Here is a 19026-nt window from a genome sequence, read left to right as displayed (position 1 = left end):
TAAAACAGCAGTGTTGCTTATGCCTTCAGCAGTGGAGCAAGGAGAGACGCTAACTAGGAGAGAGCTGTGAGAAGACAAACAGACAAGAACACACTCATTCCAGAAGATGACGGGACGCACACATACATGCGCACAATTCAACAAGTACACACACAAATAGATGTAAACAGGGACTGTATGCATACAGACACGTGCACGACATCTACACACACTTTTCTAATTCACAAACTGAGACGTCCACACACACACACACACACACACACACACACACACACACACACACACACACACACACACACACACACACACACACACACACACACACACACACACACACACACACACACACACACACACACACACTTACACACACACACACACACCATAATCCCCTGATAACATTCTTAGGGATTCAACCCAGCAATACAATACAAAGGTAAATTCTCTAAATTGCTGTGTGGAGAAAAACATTCAGTGGGTGAATATGTTGAATCTTAAACAGCCCATACAGGTGCAAAATGCTCAGTGATCTGTAAATTCCCCCATAATTGTTCAATCTGCGCATTTAATTCATTTACAGAGGCTAAGTTGACGGAAATAAGTGAAGGTGGGCAAAAAGTGGGAACAGCATGGCCTGATGGTAAATAATCCCATAAATTCTGCTACCAGCTGGATGTAGGACACGAGAGAGGAGTTGCTCTGCAAGGCTCTCAAACTACTATTGACTTATGACAAAACAATATAAAACAATAGAAGAAGGCAATTCCTCAGACTCCAAAGGCTACGGGTCAGTCATATCGACATAATTGAACCAAATGGGACATGTGGATCCATAGAGATTCCTTTATTCCCAGGGCAATTTCATCGTTCTCTCACATTTGATTAACAAGTCATGTCTTTCTTATATTAAAACAAAAGAATATTAAGCCACTGTGATCTTGGACCACACCCCTGTCAACTGCCACCAACTTCTTAAATTCTTCTTTATTATCAGACAATTAATTTTGTGATGACATATGCACATCCACTGATCACTTCTTAGCAACTAACAAAATAGATTCTGTTTCTCCTTCGGGTGCTTTAAGAAGCCCTGAAAGTTCAAACTGTAGGGGCCAAATTATGACTAAACCCAGGTTCAAAAAACAAGAACTGACAGATTCCATTTTGGAGCAGGATTGACAATATTCAAAGGCACCTTCCCCAGAGTTATATAAAAAGAGATTGGACTCCCAGACTGAGTTAAGTTCATTATCTGCTGTGAAAGCAGAGCAACTGCTGCTCCACACACGAGGTATGGAGACCGAACAAGTCGCGTCCTTGCTCATGCAAGCTTGCTCATAAAGTGCAAGTCTGCATTGTGCAAGAGATCCCAAATTGTGGACTGATCTCATTAGCCACACTTTCTCATCTAACTTCATCAATCTGCATAACTCAGGAGCCCCTTGTGATATAGCACCTGTGTTTCTTTAATAACTAGGAAATTCCTTCTATCAGTACAGGCACAAATCTGCTGTTAGACTAACCTTTGGTATCCCAGGAAGTGGAAAGCTCAAAGTATGCAGAATCGCAAATCCCCAGGTTTTAATCGGTACCCCATTAAACTTTTCAAATAAATTAACCCCTCCCTTTTTAGGAAATGTTTGACAATGCCCTTTCTACAGGCTCTTTGCCTCCAACATTGACCCAAGCATCAGTGTCACTTTTATTAAAACCAAGCGAGGAGAATAAAAACTGCGCCACCCATCCTATTATTATTTCACATTTGAACACAAGTGTTAAAATACTGGCAAAAATGCTAGCGTGCTATGTGGATGCGGTTTTGATGGAAGAGCTTCATGAAGGGTCATCATTCTTTTTCAAATACACGCCGGCTCCTCAATGTTATTCATTCGGAATTCCACTTGGATGCTACTGAGGTAGTTATCTCATTAGCTGAAAAGCCATTCAAAAGGGTGGAAAGGGGATATTTATATGCTGTGGTGAAAGTATTTTCTCTTCTCTTTAGCAGGCAGAGTGCATTGTATAAAAATGAATGCTTAGCCCTAACCTGATTATTTTGTACGTCTAGGAGGTTTGTTTCCATGTGTATTGTTTGTTGGTTTTTCAGCAGGATTGCACAAAAACTACTGAATGGGTTCCAACAAAAGTTGGGAAGGATACGGCATGAAACTTGTGCTGTGGCTGACTGGTGGCTGACTCTCACTCATCTCTCACTCATCTTTCCTTCAGCGTCAAGTTTACCCCCCCCCACATACACATACATACATCTAGCCACTGTTACATCTACACTTAAAATTTGGACACAATTCCCTTGGTGTTATACTGTAAATTCCAAGATCTCTCCCTGTTGGCACCTAATCATTTAATTTAACCTGCAAATATATAACCACATTTTATCTTTTAAGGAACAAATTCTTAACAATATCTATAAGAGTTGAGTAAAAATCTTGATGACGACTGGTGGGAGAGGATTGCTGCATGTGTCAACTCCTCCTCCTCAGATCCAGTTCGGGTCTCTATATCGAATTCAACTTTTCCAATTTAAACTTTTTAACTTCTACAGAAGGTGATGATAAATGTGACCGCTGTGCACAGTCCCCCGCTGACCTAACACACATGTTTTGGTCATGCCCTAAATTGATAAGTTTCTGGTCCTTCTATTTTGAAATAATATCTAAAAGTAATTGGGTGGAGGTGCTACCTGGTGTAGGGATAGCTATTTACGGAGTGCCCAAGTCAGCCAAAAGCTTTATATCGAGGTAACTAAACATTGCTTGCTTTCAGTTCTCTCCTTGCTCGCGGAAGGATATTGCTTCTTTGGAAGTCGGCTGCACTCCCTTCATCATCTTCCCTGATAGATGAAAAGATGAAAATATGATGTTACTTACACTAGAAAGAAACAAAATCAAATGTCTTGGAATCATATGTTGATCGTATGTTGAACATATGTTGTCCGACTGTTCTCACTATGACATCACCTATTTTGTTAATGTAAATGATGACAATGTTGTAACTATATATGCTTTTGAATACCTAATGTTCCCCCTCATAACAAAAAACATTATGCTTTTATGTGACCAATGCTTATCTACAAAGTGTTGACCGGAGCAAAGTTCACATAAGAGTCATGGCAGGTAAAGAAAAGAGGAAAGATTCTAGCTAAACTAGCATCCGCATGACTTGCAGGACATCACAAACTGATCGCCAGGCTCCAATCTCTTGCAGGCAGACAGACGGGCAAACACTCAGTGCCAGTTCAGAGGCAGAGTAAATATTAGCCAAGGCTGAGGGAAAAAAAGGCCAAAGGAAACAAAGGACAACAGTATCTTCTCTTAGAGCCTGACACCACAAAACAGAGTGACACGTGTGACAATAGGTGTGCAAACGAGATTATACAAGCATGTTTGTGCGTCTGCTGGCGTCTTCTCCATGGTATTCCATCAGCGTGGAGATGTTAGGTGATTGGGGCACTCTAGCATTGATTGGGGCCACGCTAAGCATGCTACTTAAAAGATCTAATAATACAGAAGAATAGAAAGAGAGAAAAAGCAAAAGAGAGGGGGAAATGAGACAGGCAGACAAAACACAATTTTCCATGACGCTACTTCACATCTTAACAATGGTCAGTGATTAAACAATTGAAATTGAAAGCAAAAAGAATATTACACTCATGCGATGTACATTCTGTGCAGTTCAGCCGACACTTTGCGAGTCAGAGTGGAAACCGAGTCGCTCTCTGGATCAGATCACCGTGTGTGTCTGGCTCTGCAGCGGCTGACTGGGCACTGCAGGGCTTTGCTCATGGCTGGCAGCTCATTTTAGCATTTTCGAAGATCGGCCCATTAGAAAATGCTTCACGCTTTGAAAGCACAGCAACAAAAATTAGTATTTCGTATTTTGTACTGGCCCATTATTATTCCTTCCTCAACGCTCATTTCTTCAGGAATGTTGATGAGCATCGTCATTCTTTCCTTTCCAGCACATTGTTTCATATGCAAACACCCACACACACACTCTCATGGGAGGTACCCACAGCAAATCATAGTCCATTACAATTGACATATGAGCAGATCATCTTCAGTACCTGAGGACGAAATCATTTTAGAGGCTGAGGGAGAGGAGACCATTACTTTTCTTCTTTTTTCATTTTACCCAAAGCTACATCTACTGCTATTTATTCTAATATTAATAACTCTTTTTGTAAGAAAAAATTGTGTCCTTCATATGATAAAAAGAAATTCCACCATTGGAGTAGTAAACATTTTGGGAAATAAAAATGTACCTTCTACTAGATAGATGAGAAGACTGACTCTGATATGGTATCTGTCTGTTGCATATGAGCTGGAGCCAGGAAATGGGTTCAGTCAAAAATATTGGAACACTGGCCAATCCCTTTGTTTTTGTTGTACATGAATGACATTTCAGCTATAATTCTGATGAAAGGCAAAAAAGGCACGTTTTCTTTGGGAAAAATATTCGAACTTGTGAATGACAGGTGTTTCCTTATTGCCCAGGTGTTGCCTTTTAGATTAACTGTTTAAACATTAAATGGCTCTTAATGTCTACTCGTGGTTTCAGTCGTCTTTTTCACCTGTGAAGAAAGAATTTGTTGTAAAATATAATAAACCCTCTGGGAGAGGGCAGGCCATTCTGAAGCTGAGAAAACAGGAGAAATCGATCAAAGCCATTACACAAACATTGGACATAGGCAATACAAGAATTTTGAATGTCCTGAAAAATGACAGAAACCACTGGAGTGCTGAGCAAAAGACATTGAACAGGTCGGCCAAAGACAACAACAGTAGTTGATGACAGAACACTGTGAGAGCTGTGACGGAAAACCCAACAAAAAAGTATCATCACCAACCATTTTGAAAGACTTGCCAAACGCACAAGATACAAACCACTGATCGGCAGTGAGAATCCGAAGTTCAGACTGTAATTTGCATATGAAGGCACAGAGACGACCCCAAAAAAGTTTCTGGATGGTCGGATCAAACCCCCAGATTAACCACTGAAAAGGACATGCCCATGAGCCAAATCATAAAGGCTCATCTGTTAACCGCCATGGCGGCGGCAGAAATGTATTGATGATGTAACACATGGTGGCAGCAGCAGAATTATTTCAGAGGTCAACGGCAGCAGTTTGTCTGCATACTTACGGAGAAATGCATCCGGTTATCATTTAGATGTGAATCGCCCCCACCGTTTCCAGTCTTTATGGTAAGCTCTGAGAACATTATCAGTCTTCTTAAGTAACTCTCGGCAAGAAAGTTACTTTGAAAGTAACCCTTCAACTGTAAACATGTCATACCTGATTCAAAAACATGTGAACAACGAAGCCATTACAGTGTGTCTGGTGTGCAGTTGGGTGTTTTACCTGCAACTGTCTTCTCTGGATCTCCTCCAGCATGATTGCAAGACACTTGGTGAAGTCCGTTAGATCCTGGTCAGCTGTTTCCATCAGCTTGCAGCCCTACACACACACACAAGAAGAATGGAATCACACAAAGGTAAAAACATCAGACAGATGTAAACAGATATCAAAAAGAAAATCCCAGGCAGAGATAAGAGATAGGGGGCTAACAGGAGTACAGGAACACAGAGAGAGATAGAGAGAGATGCAGAGTGGTATAAATCAGTGTTTCAGTGTTGTCTGGCTGTCTGCGGCCTGTGTTGCTGAATAATGTAGAGGTTCCAGTCAGTGGACCTAAACTACAGCATCCAGGTAAACAACCAAGCTCTGTCTTTCTACCCCTCCTGTCTCTTCCTCTCGCCGCACACTGTCACTTTCCTTCTCAACCACACCAGCTTCCCTATTTCACAAGAGAAACACACACACACACGCACGCACGCACGCACGCGCGCGCGCAGTACAATCAGTTCACAGAAACGTGTTCTCCGTGCTCTGTTTAATCCCATCCTTCCTCCCTCCCTTCCTCTCCTCCATCTCTGACACCCCTTGTCTCGCTCCCTCCCTTGCGGATGCTCCTCTGATCTCTTCCTTCCGTTTATGCAGAATTATTCACCGTTTCTAACAAATCTCTGAAGGAACGCCTCAAACTTTCACATTGTTCTGCTCGTTAAGCATTACCGTAACAGCCGGTTCTCTCTCACTGTAAAACGCATTGCTCTTTTTTTCTCTCTTTTTTAAGCAACCTGTGTGATGTTTGTGAAAAGGGACTGGTATTCCAGGTAGCTACAGAGAGTGAGAGGAAAAATGAGTGTCACAGCTGAAGGCAACTCACATCTCTGTGTGCAACTGTGTTATGTGTGTGTATGTGTGTGTGTGTGTGTGTGTGTGTGTGTGTGCGTGTGTGTATGGTTAAGCACTGGATATGCATTTCAAACTGTAAACAGTGTATATCAGTGGGGGTCTGATCACAGTTACACACAGAGTGGCGCAGCACAAAGAACACGCAGGCCTTGCACTTTCTTTACTCTGAAGTGTGTGTGTGTTTATGTGACACCTTAGCCTGGATCTATTATTTATTGAACCGAGCTTCAAGTGGTCTGGTTTGACATTTTGCTTGTGATAAACAATGAAAAGTCCACTTGAAAGAAGAACTTTGCCATTAGAGATTTGAGAGTGAACAATTACACTGCGCAGCTCGGGACACAGGCAGCCCAGACTATGATGTCGTCAGAAGACCGGCTTCTACCTCGAGTGTGTTCACCTATATCACTTAGGTGAACTACACTTGCATGATAGCATTTAAATTAAGCAAATAAAAATCCTTTTTTTTAGAAAAATGCAGACTCCTGAGACTTCACTTCATAGTGTAATATCCCCACGTAATGTGTAGTTATATATAACTGACACTAATTACCACATCTTGCACGCCTCTGCAGGACCTTAAAAGATTGAAGAAACTATTTACACTTTTATCCCCGGTTGTATTCGCTGAATTATATTAAAAAGTGGATTTGAGCATTGAACTTTAAAGTTTCAAATTTATTTCCTGCTTATATGGAATCATGCAAAGTCAACAGACATACTGTATCTCCTCACAGCTGCTCATCAAAGGTTGCATATTTATAGGTTGTGTGCACAACAATCAAAGGGTGATTTTCCAGTCTCAGATTATTTGATTAGTTTTAATAACTTCCAGCTGCCTGAAAGGCTTAAAAAGGCAGTATTTCTTAAGAAAGGAGCATTAGAGAAGAATAATGCAGTTCTGTGATTTAGAATATCATTTTCTTTTCTTTATTTCAACATGGACAATCCTCCGTTAGATTCATGTAGGTGTCCTGACCCCGAGGTTGATAGTATAATGATAGTATAGAATTCTTATATCCAAACTTTTAAATTGCATTTGCCTGAAGTCTTTGTGCATTTCGCTTGTGTGTGTGTGTGAGTGCATTTCTGTGAGCACCTGTGGGTCTGAGAGAGTGTGGAAGTCGCGTCCCCACTCACCTTGTAGGCATAGAAGGCTTTGACCTTGGTCGTAATGGAATCAAAATCCCCACTGATATAGTCAGGGAGGAAGCTGGATGTGAGGATAGCCAGAGAGGATGAGTGACAGAGGGAGAGGGTTAAGATTGCAAGAAAGACAGACAGAGAGAGACAGAGTGTGTGAGGCAGAGACAGAAGACAGAAGGAGAGAGAGAGAGGGGACATATATCAGCTCTTTGATCTGTGCAGCGAGGGAGGGGAGTGACACCGCCCCGGGGGGAAGACGAAGAGTCACGGAGACTGACAGGGTGATTCTCTGTGGCACTGAGCCTGGCCCTGTCTTTCTCTCTCACTCACTCTCTCTCACTCACTTTCTCTCACTCACTCGCAAATCTAATCCAAAACAAATCGAAATAAAAAAAAAACATCTTAGAGTTTGATAGTGATAGATAGAAGAAGAAGTCAAAAACAGCACAACACATACATGTAAGCCCACAGAGTAATGACAGGACTGGACGCAGATTATTCCTAACTCAAACACAAGTACAGTAAAGCTCTCTCTCTCTCTCATACACACGCAAACAAACAAACAAACAGAGCATGAGGTAACTAGCGTTCATCAGTTATTAAACAGTTCCATTACACTGAAAGACAAGATTCTCCACTCGAGCTGAGTTTCAGTTGGATTTACTACAGGATGTTACAATGCTTTTAGGTGTTTTGATGCATGTGCTCAATCAAAATGCTGTAATCTGTGAAATGAGGCAATGCAAATAATTCATGTATATACTGTATTTTATAAATCTGTTCATGTATGCGAGCTAAAGGGGCAGTGCACCACAAATCTGGATGAAACATGTAGACACAGCTTCCCTGTTATCCAACAATCACTGACAAACTTCAGTTTATTACTGTAGATATTGTAAATAGAAAAGCATGTTTTTTTAGAAAACGTAGCAGGTGATTATTATTTCCCCACAGATATTGATATCCCATGTATACGTGTTGTGTTTGTACAGGAAAATACTGACAGGTTAAATATGTAAAGGTCACCCAAAATGATATCAAATAGTACATATATTGACATATAATACAGATTTCCACAATTTAAACAAAAAAGTACATAAATAATACTACTACTAAAAATACTATAATAAATAATAAATAAAACAATAATCAGTTCAACTTTGTTTTAAGCTAGGCTTATTGTTTGCATAGGTAAGACAACTAATGTGTCTTTTCAGGATGTATTTATCTGAATATAAAATGAGGAACTTATATAAATGCAATGTATGGTTTTAAAAGTACAATACTTTCCGATGGTTTATTACCCAACTAAGAATTACCTCCCAGGACACAAAGAAAAATGAAGCAAGCATATTAATTGTTGTTGTAACACAAATACCATGTTAATTAAGAGGATTAAACCTGACAATAAAACTGGGCAGGAGGTTTGGGAACAAGTGTACATGCAGGCTTTGCATTGCGTTATTTCTCCATGCATTTCATTTAATCAAGCACAACTGTGCTTTGAGACAACCGGCATTCTCAGGGTGTGGGAATTAAGAAGGTAGGTTGTAGATTTCAGTGAAAACAGCCAAATATATACCGGCCATTACCGAGTAGCGCATTCCCGTCAGAGAAAGAAGGACAGCTCTCTGTTTACTCCATTTATGTGTGAGGAGCGGGACCACTCAGGGATGCAGTTGCCGCTATCTGGAGGCATTAACAGATCTGACATTACGATTTCATGGTTGGCTGGGTAGTGTGTTTGTGTGCGTGCACTCCAAAAAGGGGGCGAGAGCGATGTTCCGGACTGTTGAAGAAAGAGATACACAAGGATTATTCCCTCCCTCCCTCCCTCCTCAGTGATGCTATTTACACCATCAAGATACCGCAAGACAAACAGAACAGCAATTGTATTCAATCTGCGGCCTCACACCCACAGAGCACACTGTCAGAAATCGTCGTCTTAAATCAGATGAAGGATTTAAGTCCCCTGGGTTCTCAGTTATTTTAAGTTATCAGACTGACGGCAGCTGTGACTGAGTGAAAACATACACCTTTGTCACCAGAAACTTTCAAAGATTTTCACAGTAACCACGGCATCTGTCGGGACTATGTACTATACTTCAGAGAGCAAATTCAAAGAAAGCTGAGCTGGAGGTGGATATCTGACTGCTTTCTGATGATCTTAGGAAGAAAGATTCTCGTTTGTCCTGTTTTTTGCGGTAAGACCTCTGAGCAGTCTAAACAGATTGCCTATCTCAGTGCAAACATCCAGGGCACTGTTCTGTGGGATGCCTCATCTTGTCAGCAGCCTTCCTCCTGCTCATCACTTAATCATCAGTCGTCTTAGGCCAACGGTGGTCTGCAGACGCAGGGGGTTATTTAGCTACACAGCCGTTTCTGTTGACGCTACGGCCCACTCAGCTGCTGCTGCGTGTCCAACTTGCCCTGATTCGGACCTTTCTCTGGAATCAGCACCTTCTGACACCGCAGTTTCCCCTCCAATGGTGGCGAACAGCCGAAGGGGGGGGGGGGACGGCTAGCCAGTCCACCGAAACAAATAACCCTTCTCTAGTCAGAAGAGACCGCTTGAATGACTTCTTCACCCCAAAAGGCTAAGATTTTTTTCTGTTCCTGACATAATATGGTATCCGACCACCAAAGTCCACAGGAGTGTACTTTTTCAGCATCTCCAGGACCTGAAGCTGTGTCGGAGGTCTTGCCATGGTTTACAAAAAATGCTTTCAAAGTCAGAAGGTGAACACTACTTGAACTGCAGGTGACCAAGTTGGTTGTTCCCATCACGTTGGACGGAGCTGTTATTGTTGGAGATTTTTTTGTTCTATTTGCTCTGAAGAGATGCACTTTTCTAATTATGAATGTGTTCTGTTCTACATATCTTTGTTGATTCACTGCACAGCAAACGTAAGTTGCTCTCGCATCCTAAATTGCCTCTCAGTGGAGAAGTATTCTGCAGCTTTTGACCCAAGCGCAGTGCTGCCTTCATAAAATTGTTACTAGTCTGGTCCGCTCCTACAATACACATTGCTCGTAATTTTAGACAAAGCGGCACCCGGTACAATGAACTTTGTTCACCCTGTCAGGGTTAGGTTTTAGGGGTTATTATTTGTTGGTTACACCGTCAGTCCCAGAGGGTAGAGCGGCTATGGAAATCCACGAAGCTCCATCACTACAACAAAGTACTTTTAACTGAGTTTAACAAAATGGTTAGTGCCCCCAACTTTGTCCACCGATTTAATCCAGTAAACACAATCCTAAAATTGTCACTCATCGCAATGCCACATGTGATGGTAAATGCAGCAACTTCCTCTTTCTTTGTGGATAAGATTAGAAATCAGACGGCTGGAATTGACCCTTTCTGCTTATCCAACTTTATAATCAACTTTGGTCTGCTTCTCCACTATTTTCCTGCAAGAAGACATTCAGCTGGAGGGCAAATGAAAACTTCCTCCAGCGCTGCACCCATTTTACCTACTTCCTTGCATACAATTTAGTTGGGTCTGTGTTTCAAGCCTGATCTCTATCATAAATATAGCTCCCTGCAATCTTGTTGTGTCCCAGCTCCTTTTAAACATGCAGTTATTCAGCCTCTTCCCTTAGTCAACTAACCTTGATGCATCCCTTCCCAAAAGGCCTATATCTAAGTTGCCTTTTATCTCACAAGTTTTAGAGGAAGTTGCTGCCAAACAACTCTTGACTCCAAACAACATTTGAGATTAATTTCAATTGGGCTTCCGTCAGATATATTTCACTGAAACAGCTCTTCTCGGAGTCTCCCATGACATAATGGTGCCTTCTGATGTGGGTAAATGCTCTGTTTTGGTGCTGCAGGATCTTACTGCAGCCTTTGATACTGAAGATCACAGTGTGCTTTTTAAAGACTTAAGCAGTGGGTAAGTGTCTTGGGGAGCACCCTGGACTGGTTCATCTCCTGCAGTACATCTCTGAAGCTGCTTCCCTCTATAGTGGTGTGCCCCAGGGTTCTTTCTCTGATCCGTTACTATTTGTTCTATATATGGTACCTTAAATAATATTATAGAAAATGTAAATTTGCTAATAATGTATTAACATGAATTTATAAATGTATTTCAAAAGTGTTACATTCAGCCGGCACTGAAATGTGCACACACACATGTAAAACATGCACAAATATGCAGCTGTACATGTACACTTTTCGCCTTTTTATAATACAGGACACCACTATTGCATTTCCATCCAGAAATAACCTTCATGTGACAGATGGGAAGGGATGTGACACTGGGCCTGATCAGAGCGACACACACACACACACACACACACACACACACACACACACACACACACACACACACACACACACACACACACACACACACACACACACACACACACACACACACACACACACACACACACACACACACACACACACACACACACACACACACACACACACACCTTTTTGACCTATGTGCCTGACTCCGCCGACAGATGGTAATTGACCAGGCGAGATTCTAAATTCTGTATTTGTGTCTTTGTGCGTAAGCGTAAATGCTGTTTGTGTCTGTGTGCCTGCGTGCTGTGTATCTGACAGTCTTCACTTCCACATTAATATTAACTGACACTTTAATTTGAAAGGGAAATAGAGCATTTTACCGCCAGTTTGTCTGAGTATCATGTGGCGGGGATGGCTGTGTGACCTTTGCCTGGGTGTGTGTGTGTGTTTGTGTATCAGTCTCCTTGTCTCCCTCTCTCTACATCCTATTTGCCTGCTTTTTTCCCCTCCTCTCCCTGCTAACCCACACTGTTCCTTCCCACATTGCTGTAAACATGTAAACCTTCTTCCAATCTCATCTAATTTCTGCTCAGCAATACTACTTTCCTGTGTATATAAGGGAACTTGCTGTACTTCCATCTAATCACTTCATTAAGAGAAAAAAACCCCTCTTCCCCTATATATTCTTACACCCTTTTCCGGTCTTGGTGTCCTTCAAACTAAAGTGGAAGGATCCATTCCTATGACCACTAATTACAATAAACTGTTGTTTTGCTTATATCCTCTCGCTCTCTCAAATCTTTCATCATCTCCTGAATCACAACACAACACTCCTCTCCTTTTCCTCATATTTTCCTCACTTGTGGCGTCACTACTCTGATTACTCCTCTCACCATTCCCATCTCCCAATCACACGAGGAAGGCCAGTGAAAGGGTGGAGTACAGTTATTTGAAAGAAAAGAAAGAAAAGGATTTGCCCTGTTTTCCTGAATTAACAAGTTTCATTTGAACAATTTAAGGGTTATATTTTGGGTAATATGGGATAATTTGGAAGGAACACGTGAAAGCACGTGATATCAGATGATCTTCTATTAATTTTGTCTTTCAGATATTAGGACTTGCAGCGTTGTAGTTGTTAGTTTTGCAAAAGATAACACTTGGTTGGATGTAGTATTGTGAAAGCATGAACGTGTGTTCCTGCAGAACCTGGATTTCTTCATGTGTGCGATCCACCAGTGTCGAATGGCAAAGTTAATCAGCTAGTTGCCTGCAGGCACTGCGGCTAATAACTAGACAGTCATAAATCCACACATCTCTTACCCCCAAATCACACACATACACTCAGTTTATTAACTCTCAGCATTACACTTAGGGCTACTAGGTGTACTGAACAGAGAAAGAGAGCGGGCTTGAAGGAGATAATTGTAATTTTAATCAGCCTTAATTGTAACAGTTCTAAAACAGTTTACGTAACGGAAACTCGTGATGGCACGCGTAAAAACAAAAGCGTAAACCACTCACATTAAAAGGGAAGGCCCAGTTCCCCGTGCTCATCAACTCAACTCAGCATGTCAATTACCAAACCAGAGCAATAAACACAGAGGGGAATTTTCAAATCAGTTTGTAATACACAAACTCCACCTGGAGTGCATCAGCGTGGCGCATGTGAGAAAGAAAATGTGTCGACTGATGAAATCTAGAGTGGCTATGAGCTTCAAAAGATCATACAGTGAGGAAAAATAAATAATAATCAGTAAGAGTATAGCTAAATAATATAGACTTTAAAAAACAATTTAAGTTCTAACAGAGCACATCTACTGCAGGAAAATTACCTATTAAACAAATTATGCCCACCTGCCACAAAAAGATGCAGCACATTACAAATTATTATAATGTAATGTTATGAAATGACCAAGAAATTTGTTTTTAATTCATGTTGAGTGTGAAGTGAAAAGTGCTAATATCGAACAGCACTGAAAGCAGTAAAAGTTAGTTACCAGTAGTCATCATCGATTTCACGAGTCTCTCAAAATCCCTGCCTGGATTCATTTGCAATGCAGTCCTCTCACTTGCAGGCCTGCAATCCAATTGAAGTCACACTTGTCAATGTCCCACACAGTTACACAATTCCATTGCTGTGCCAATTTAATTAGGTCATATTTGTGTGGACGACATTGTCTGGATGAAATTCTTCTTGAATATTGAGAGTTCCTACTTCTCAGAAGAATTAGAGACCCAATAATCAAATCTCCTTGCCTCATGTCACATCGACATGCCTTTCCATAAGTATTGGAAAGGCCTGTTCCATTCCTGATATAAACAAATATGTCAAATTGTAGACATGAATTATTGTATTTAGAGAATTAGGCTCCCTGTGAGATTTATGCCACATTGTCTGTAAAATCCCATTAACATTAAAAACTATGTCTATTCCCGAGTGGTCATTAACTTTAAGCACTTTATTTGGGAATCATCATTATTTTTCATTTATGTATTGACACATTCACTGTATAAGAAGACATGCCACAATAACATGTGATGTTTTGTTACTAGAAACATAAATGTACCCTTATTCAAAAATATTAAACAAGGTTATTAGCATTTTCCTCTACTGATTTACTCCACGTTTATGGGCAGTAACCAGGTATGACTTCAGCATGAACATGATACACACAAAGCGTGGAGAAAAAAACGTAGCCAACTTTAAATTGCTACAGGACTTTCCACTACAATGTGATTTGGAGCATCTGGTATTTGTTTGCAAAATTGGTAAATGGCATAAAATACAAAAGAGTTCCAGGACACATAAAAAATGATCTCATGAACCTGAGGCATAGCTACATTTTCCTCATATAAAATAGGCCTGTTACTTTGACAACAATGTGTGTGTTTGCAGTGTTTCTAAGAACAATGTCAGAAAAGATTATTTGTCCATTTATTACCAAACGATTCATAGGGTGATCCCCTATGAATGGGAAAGTGGTCTCTGACTTTTTGACACCCCTGTATTTCAAATCAGTCAATTGTCTTGATAAAACTATCCGAACACTAATATAGAATGTAAGCTCCTCAGCTCTAGAAATCTTCTCTGACCTTCCTTGCATGTTAAGTAGAATTCACAGGTTCTGCATCAGACAATGACCAATTTAAATAATAAATGTACTTTTAATAATTTAAAAAAGAAAAAAATGTGGTGTGAATAGATTGGAAAGAAAACATGACATTCAACACAGAAAGAAAAACTGTCAGAGTCTTATAAAATTAAAATAATAAAAAGTTTTTTGCTGGGGCTGACATCTCCAAACCAATGTGCATCCACATCCACATGCTGACACAACCAACAAGACAAAGCTGCAAGTTTCTTGTACAAACTCTCCTTTGTACAATTAACTCTGCCCACTTTCAGCAGTGTCCTCCTCGTGCATCCACATTATTCTTAAGTTCTCTGAGGATTTAATTAGAAGCACAATTTTTATTTAGAAACAAGGGCGATACTAGGTCGGATTTATAAGGGAGCCAGGGGGTCTCAGAAAATGAAAATGCAGACTAAACCCACACACGAAAGCAATATTGACACAATTTTGGTAAATAATACTAATAAACATTTTATGAGGTGAAAGGTTTTGCTTCGCTTACTGTTGCTCAGTGGTCCAGGAGATAATAACCTAATGTTTCTCTTGATACAATTAAATTATGTCCTGATAATTGTGCACATAACACGAGCTACAGTATAGTGTAGGGCAGCCAATCCAGTGTTTGCTTTGTGTCTGATGAAAATGGAAGAAACCATGTTGTGTTGTCATACAGTATATAAAGAACGTCAGAGCTCACAGCAGCTGAAACGCTATATAAACTACTGGTGTCATCAACTCAAAAACCGGAACATTTTCGAACAGCTGAATAAAACATTTTTTTCATATTCATCTCAACGCTTGATGAGCGTCAACCTGAGGCTGTTCCTCCAGGCTGCAGTCAGACTGTACAACCGGCATTGATCCCAGTCAACCACATTATCCAAATTCTGGGTCTGCACTATTTGTATCTATGCAATTCAACCGTTTATGTGCAATCCTGTTACACTGCATATACTCTGTTTATATTGTATATATTTTCTCTATTCTTTATATTTCCTCGTGTTAATATTGCATGCCCACTTATTACATCTCAGTTTTACTGATGTTTCGTCTATTTCCAATATATCCGTTGCTGCTGTAGTGCGGCAAATTTCCCCCGTAGGAGGACTAATAGAGGATTATCTTATCTTATCTGGTCTTAGTTCACAGATGACACTGGGAGTCCCAGCGCTCACCTGTTGAGTGTATTTGTTTATTGCTTTGTGAAAACTCATCTGAGTAGTTACTGGTCCATTGCACCGATTCACCTTCAAATTAGAGTACTTTCATTAAAGGTACAGTACGTGCGCACACATGAACGCATGCTGATTATAAATGCCGTAAAAATCATCAAAGAACAAAGGGTCAAGTTACTGAAATATGGTCACAGCATCCCCTTCTGTTCCTGAGTTATGGCCAGAAAAGTGCCGACCTTTGACCTTTTGGATTTAAAATGTAATCACTTCCTTATTTTATCCTATTAATCATTTGTCTGAACTTTTGTAATACTTAAGCCACCAAATGCTACTCAGTTGATTCTTGAGTCGAAGTGAATGTTTGTACCAGGTGTAATAAAATTCCCTATGTGCATGACTGAATCGCCTCGATTTTCTCAAAAGTAAAAATCCAACATAATTTAAATCTTCAGCAGAACTGCGGTGAATGTGGTCAAAGTGATCACAGCGCAGAGACTGTGGGGCACTTTTACTGGCTTCCCTTTTCAAAAATGGATCTTAAAAGCCAACACGTGCCCCTGCAGTGAGGCAGAGCAATTCTATGTTGGCATAACTTGCCGGAGTTAAGGCGGTGCTGATCCTTTCATGACTCATTGATGTGTAGCAGCCTCTTCTCTGCATCTGTTCAACAAAAACAACATATCCCAGGTTTGATATTTGGGATTTTATTTTAAACTCTGATATCTGGGCTGAAAAAAAAAAGGTCTCACTGTGATGGTTCCACTCGTACACATCTGGGGGAAAAGCCCAAAAGACTGGGTTGGGGAGCCTTTTCCCTATCAAGGGCCATATTTCAGTTTTCATAACATCCTTCACAGGCCAAACTTAATTATTAAACACATATATTACACTAACCACCTAGTTAGCCCGGCTTAATGCAATAGCTGAAACTGCTTCTGTTTAGCCAGGCATCAAATGTTAGATGGTAGTGATGATGATGATGATGATGATGATGCTACTCGCAGCTGATTTTTGGCCAAAACAACTTGTGCAAAGAAATCTTCATCCCCAATCATGCCATGCATGGCTTGCACAGACAGTTATTACACCCTCAAATCAAACTCGACTATGATCCCAGTTATGTTCCATGGCCATGGACATATACGTTTACCATTTTATGTCATTTCATTTTATAGCGGAAAACATTTATTGTTTTCATGATAATTTTTCATTATTTTTTATTGTATCCGCTGACCACTGACCTGAGATGTACACCCGCAGATGCACACATTAACAGATACCAGCAAACGCGGAACATACACAGACCCACATACATACGCAACTCTGCTCAGCTATCACTTGTGTTACCGTCTTGGTTTCCAAGCAATATTCATCAATCTTTTCTTTTTTTTTTTTCCTTCCTGTGCATCTCTCTCATACTCTTGTTTAATCACACGGGAGCATTGCTGCTGTTGTCTTGGCCCCGGTTCTGTTGAGATCTCATAAAACTTGGCTTGGATTGATTGCTTTGCATCTCCCTTTCCCTTCCACCCGTCCTCTCCTACTCTGTAGGCCATTAGTTATGATAATGTTAGGTTAAATACATCTTAACTTGCTCGTGATTAATTTACACATTCCCACATGATGATGTACACTTTTTTCCCCTCCCTCCTCCATTTACTTGTTGTTGTTGTTGTTTTTCTTCCCCTCTAGTATCCATCCTCCCTGTGCAATGAATAATTTTGTGGGACAGATGCTGTTGGGTTGGGCTAAAAGGGAGGTCTGGCTGTCAGCTCCACTGAACAGACTGCTGACAGAGCTTGAACTGAAAGGTCAGAAGATGAATCTGCTGTGTCACAAGGAACGAAGTATGAGCGATGCCTCTGTGGGCAGGGATAACATGCTCAAACTCGCGGAGATAACGGAGATGCACGACTTGTTGTAAAACAGAAAAAAGGAGGACAGGCAGGCTCAGAGACACGCGTAACTTTTTTGGATTATTACATTAGTGAGGTCACTGACCTGATCTTCAACCAAAACTGTTGCTCTCACTATTTTCATTTTCCTAACTCGATCCAAATTCTAATCCTTGTTCTAGCTTTTACAGTAAAGCTTTCATTCCCATCAACAAACATAATAAAACTATAGTCGTTGTTCAACCATTTTCTGGTCAATTCCACTGCATAGCTGCATAGTGTAAAACCTCCTGTATATGATCTTGGTTTATGATTGACTTGAATTACCATCATTTAAACACATTTTTCTTGATACATTATCATTTTGTAATTATTGTTGTTTAGCTACTCCTGCAGTCAGCAATTTTAGTGTTTTTCTAGTTTAAAATGACCATCATCATGTAATTTAGCACTAATCTTGACTTGGATTTTTTAGTTTTTTTTATGTTACCAAAGCATCAGTGTTATTGGTTTGCTGACTAATCAGGTCAAGTATAAGGCCAACACATCATTTATTAAAGTATGGTGTTTTTGGCTCCATCAACTGGACATGTGAACTTATAATATCAGTATGAAACGAAGGATTTCATCTTTTAACTTAAATCCTAATCTCGTGGACTAGAATAGATTTGCCCTGTGAAAAGGGTGTGTATGGGCCTGAGTGGCATCACTTGGCAAATATGTCCACACCTCATACGTGTACATCTTCAAATGATTGTTACAATGAAAGAATTGTAAGAACACACACACTGACATAGACGGACATAACATCACATTCACACCCTGACAAAAAAAAGAAACCACACTCATGCTCACACTTGGGGTGTTAATATGAAAGCCGTAACACCTCAGGGAACTCTCCTGACAGCAGTCCTCCATTAGCCACACACACACATTCAGCAAGCACTGAAATGTGCACACACACATGTAAAACATGCACAAATATGCAGGTGCACATGTACACTTATCCCCTTTTTATAATACAGGACACCACTATTACATTTCTATCCAGAAATAACCTTCATGTGACAGATGGGACACTGGGCCTGATCAGAGCCCCCCACACACACACACACACACACACACACACACACACACACAC

General features: G+C 40.6%; 1 protein-coding gene across 2 annotated transcripts in view; it reads right to left on the bottom strand.

Annotated features, from left to right (window-relative positions):
- Positions 1-19026, bottom strand: part of tpk1 (thiamin pyrophosphokinase 1) — a 61169-nt gene that overhangs the window by 26384 nt on the left and 15759 nt on the right. For both annotated transcript variants that reach the window (XM_035618901.2, XM_035618902.2), the window contains exons 5-6: positions 7418-7490; positions 5381-5476 (exon numbers count right to left, since the gene is read on the bottom strand). In XM_035618901.2, coding sequence (XP_035474794.1) covers positions 5381-5476; positions 7418-7490 — 169 coding nt within the window. The remainder of the gene's footprint in view (positions 1-5380; positions 5477-7417; positions 7491-19026) is intronic.

The sequence above is a fragment of the Scophthalmus maximus genome, chromosome 21, assembly GCF_022379125.1.
Source record: "Scophthalmus maximus strain ysfricsl-2021 chromosome 21, ASM2237912v1, whole genome shotgun sequence".
NCBI lineage: Eukaryota > Metazoa > Chordata > Actinopteri > Pleuronectiformes > Scophthalmidae > Scophthalmus > Scophthalmus maximus.
This window is presented reverse-complemented; position numbering and strand designations above follow the sequence as displayed.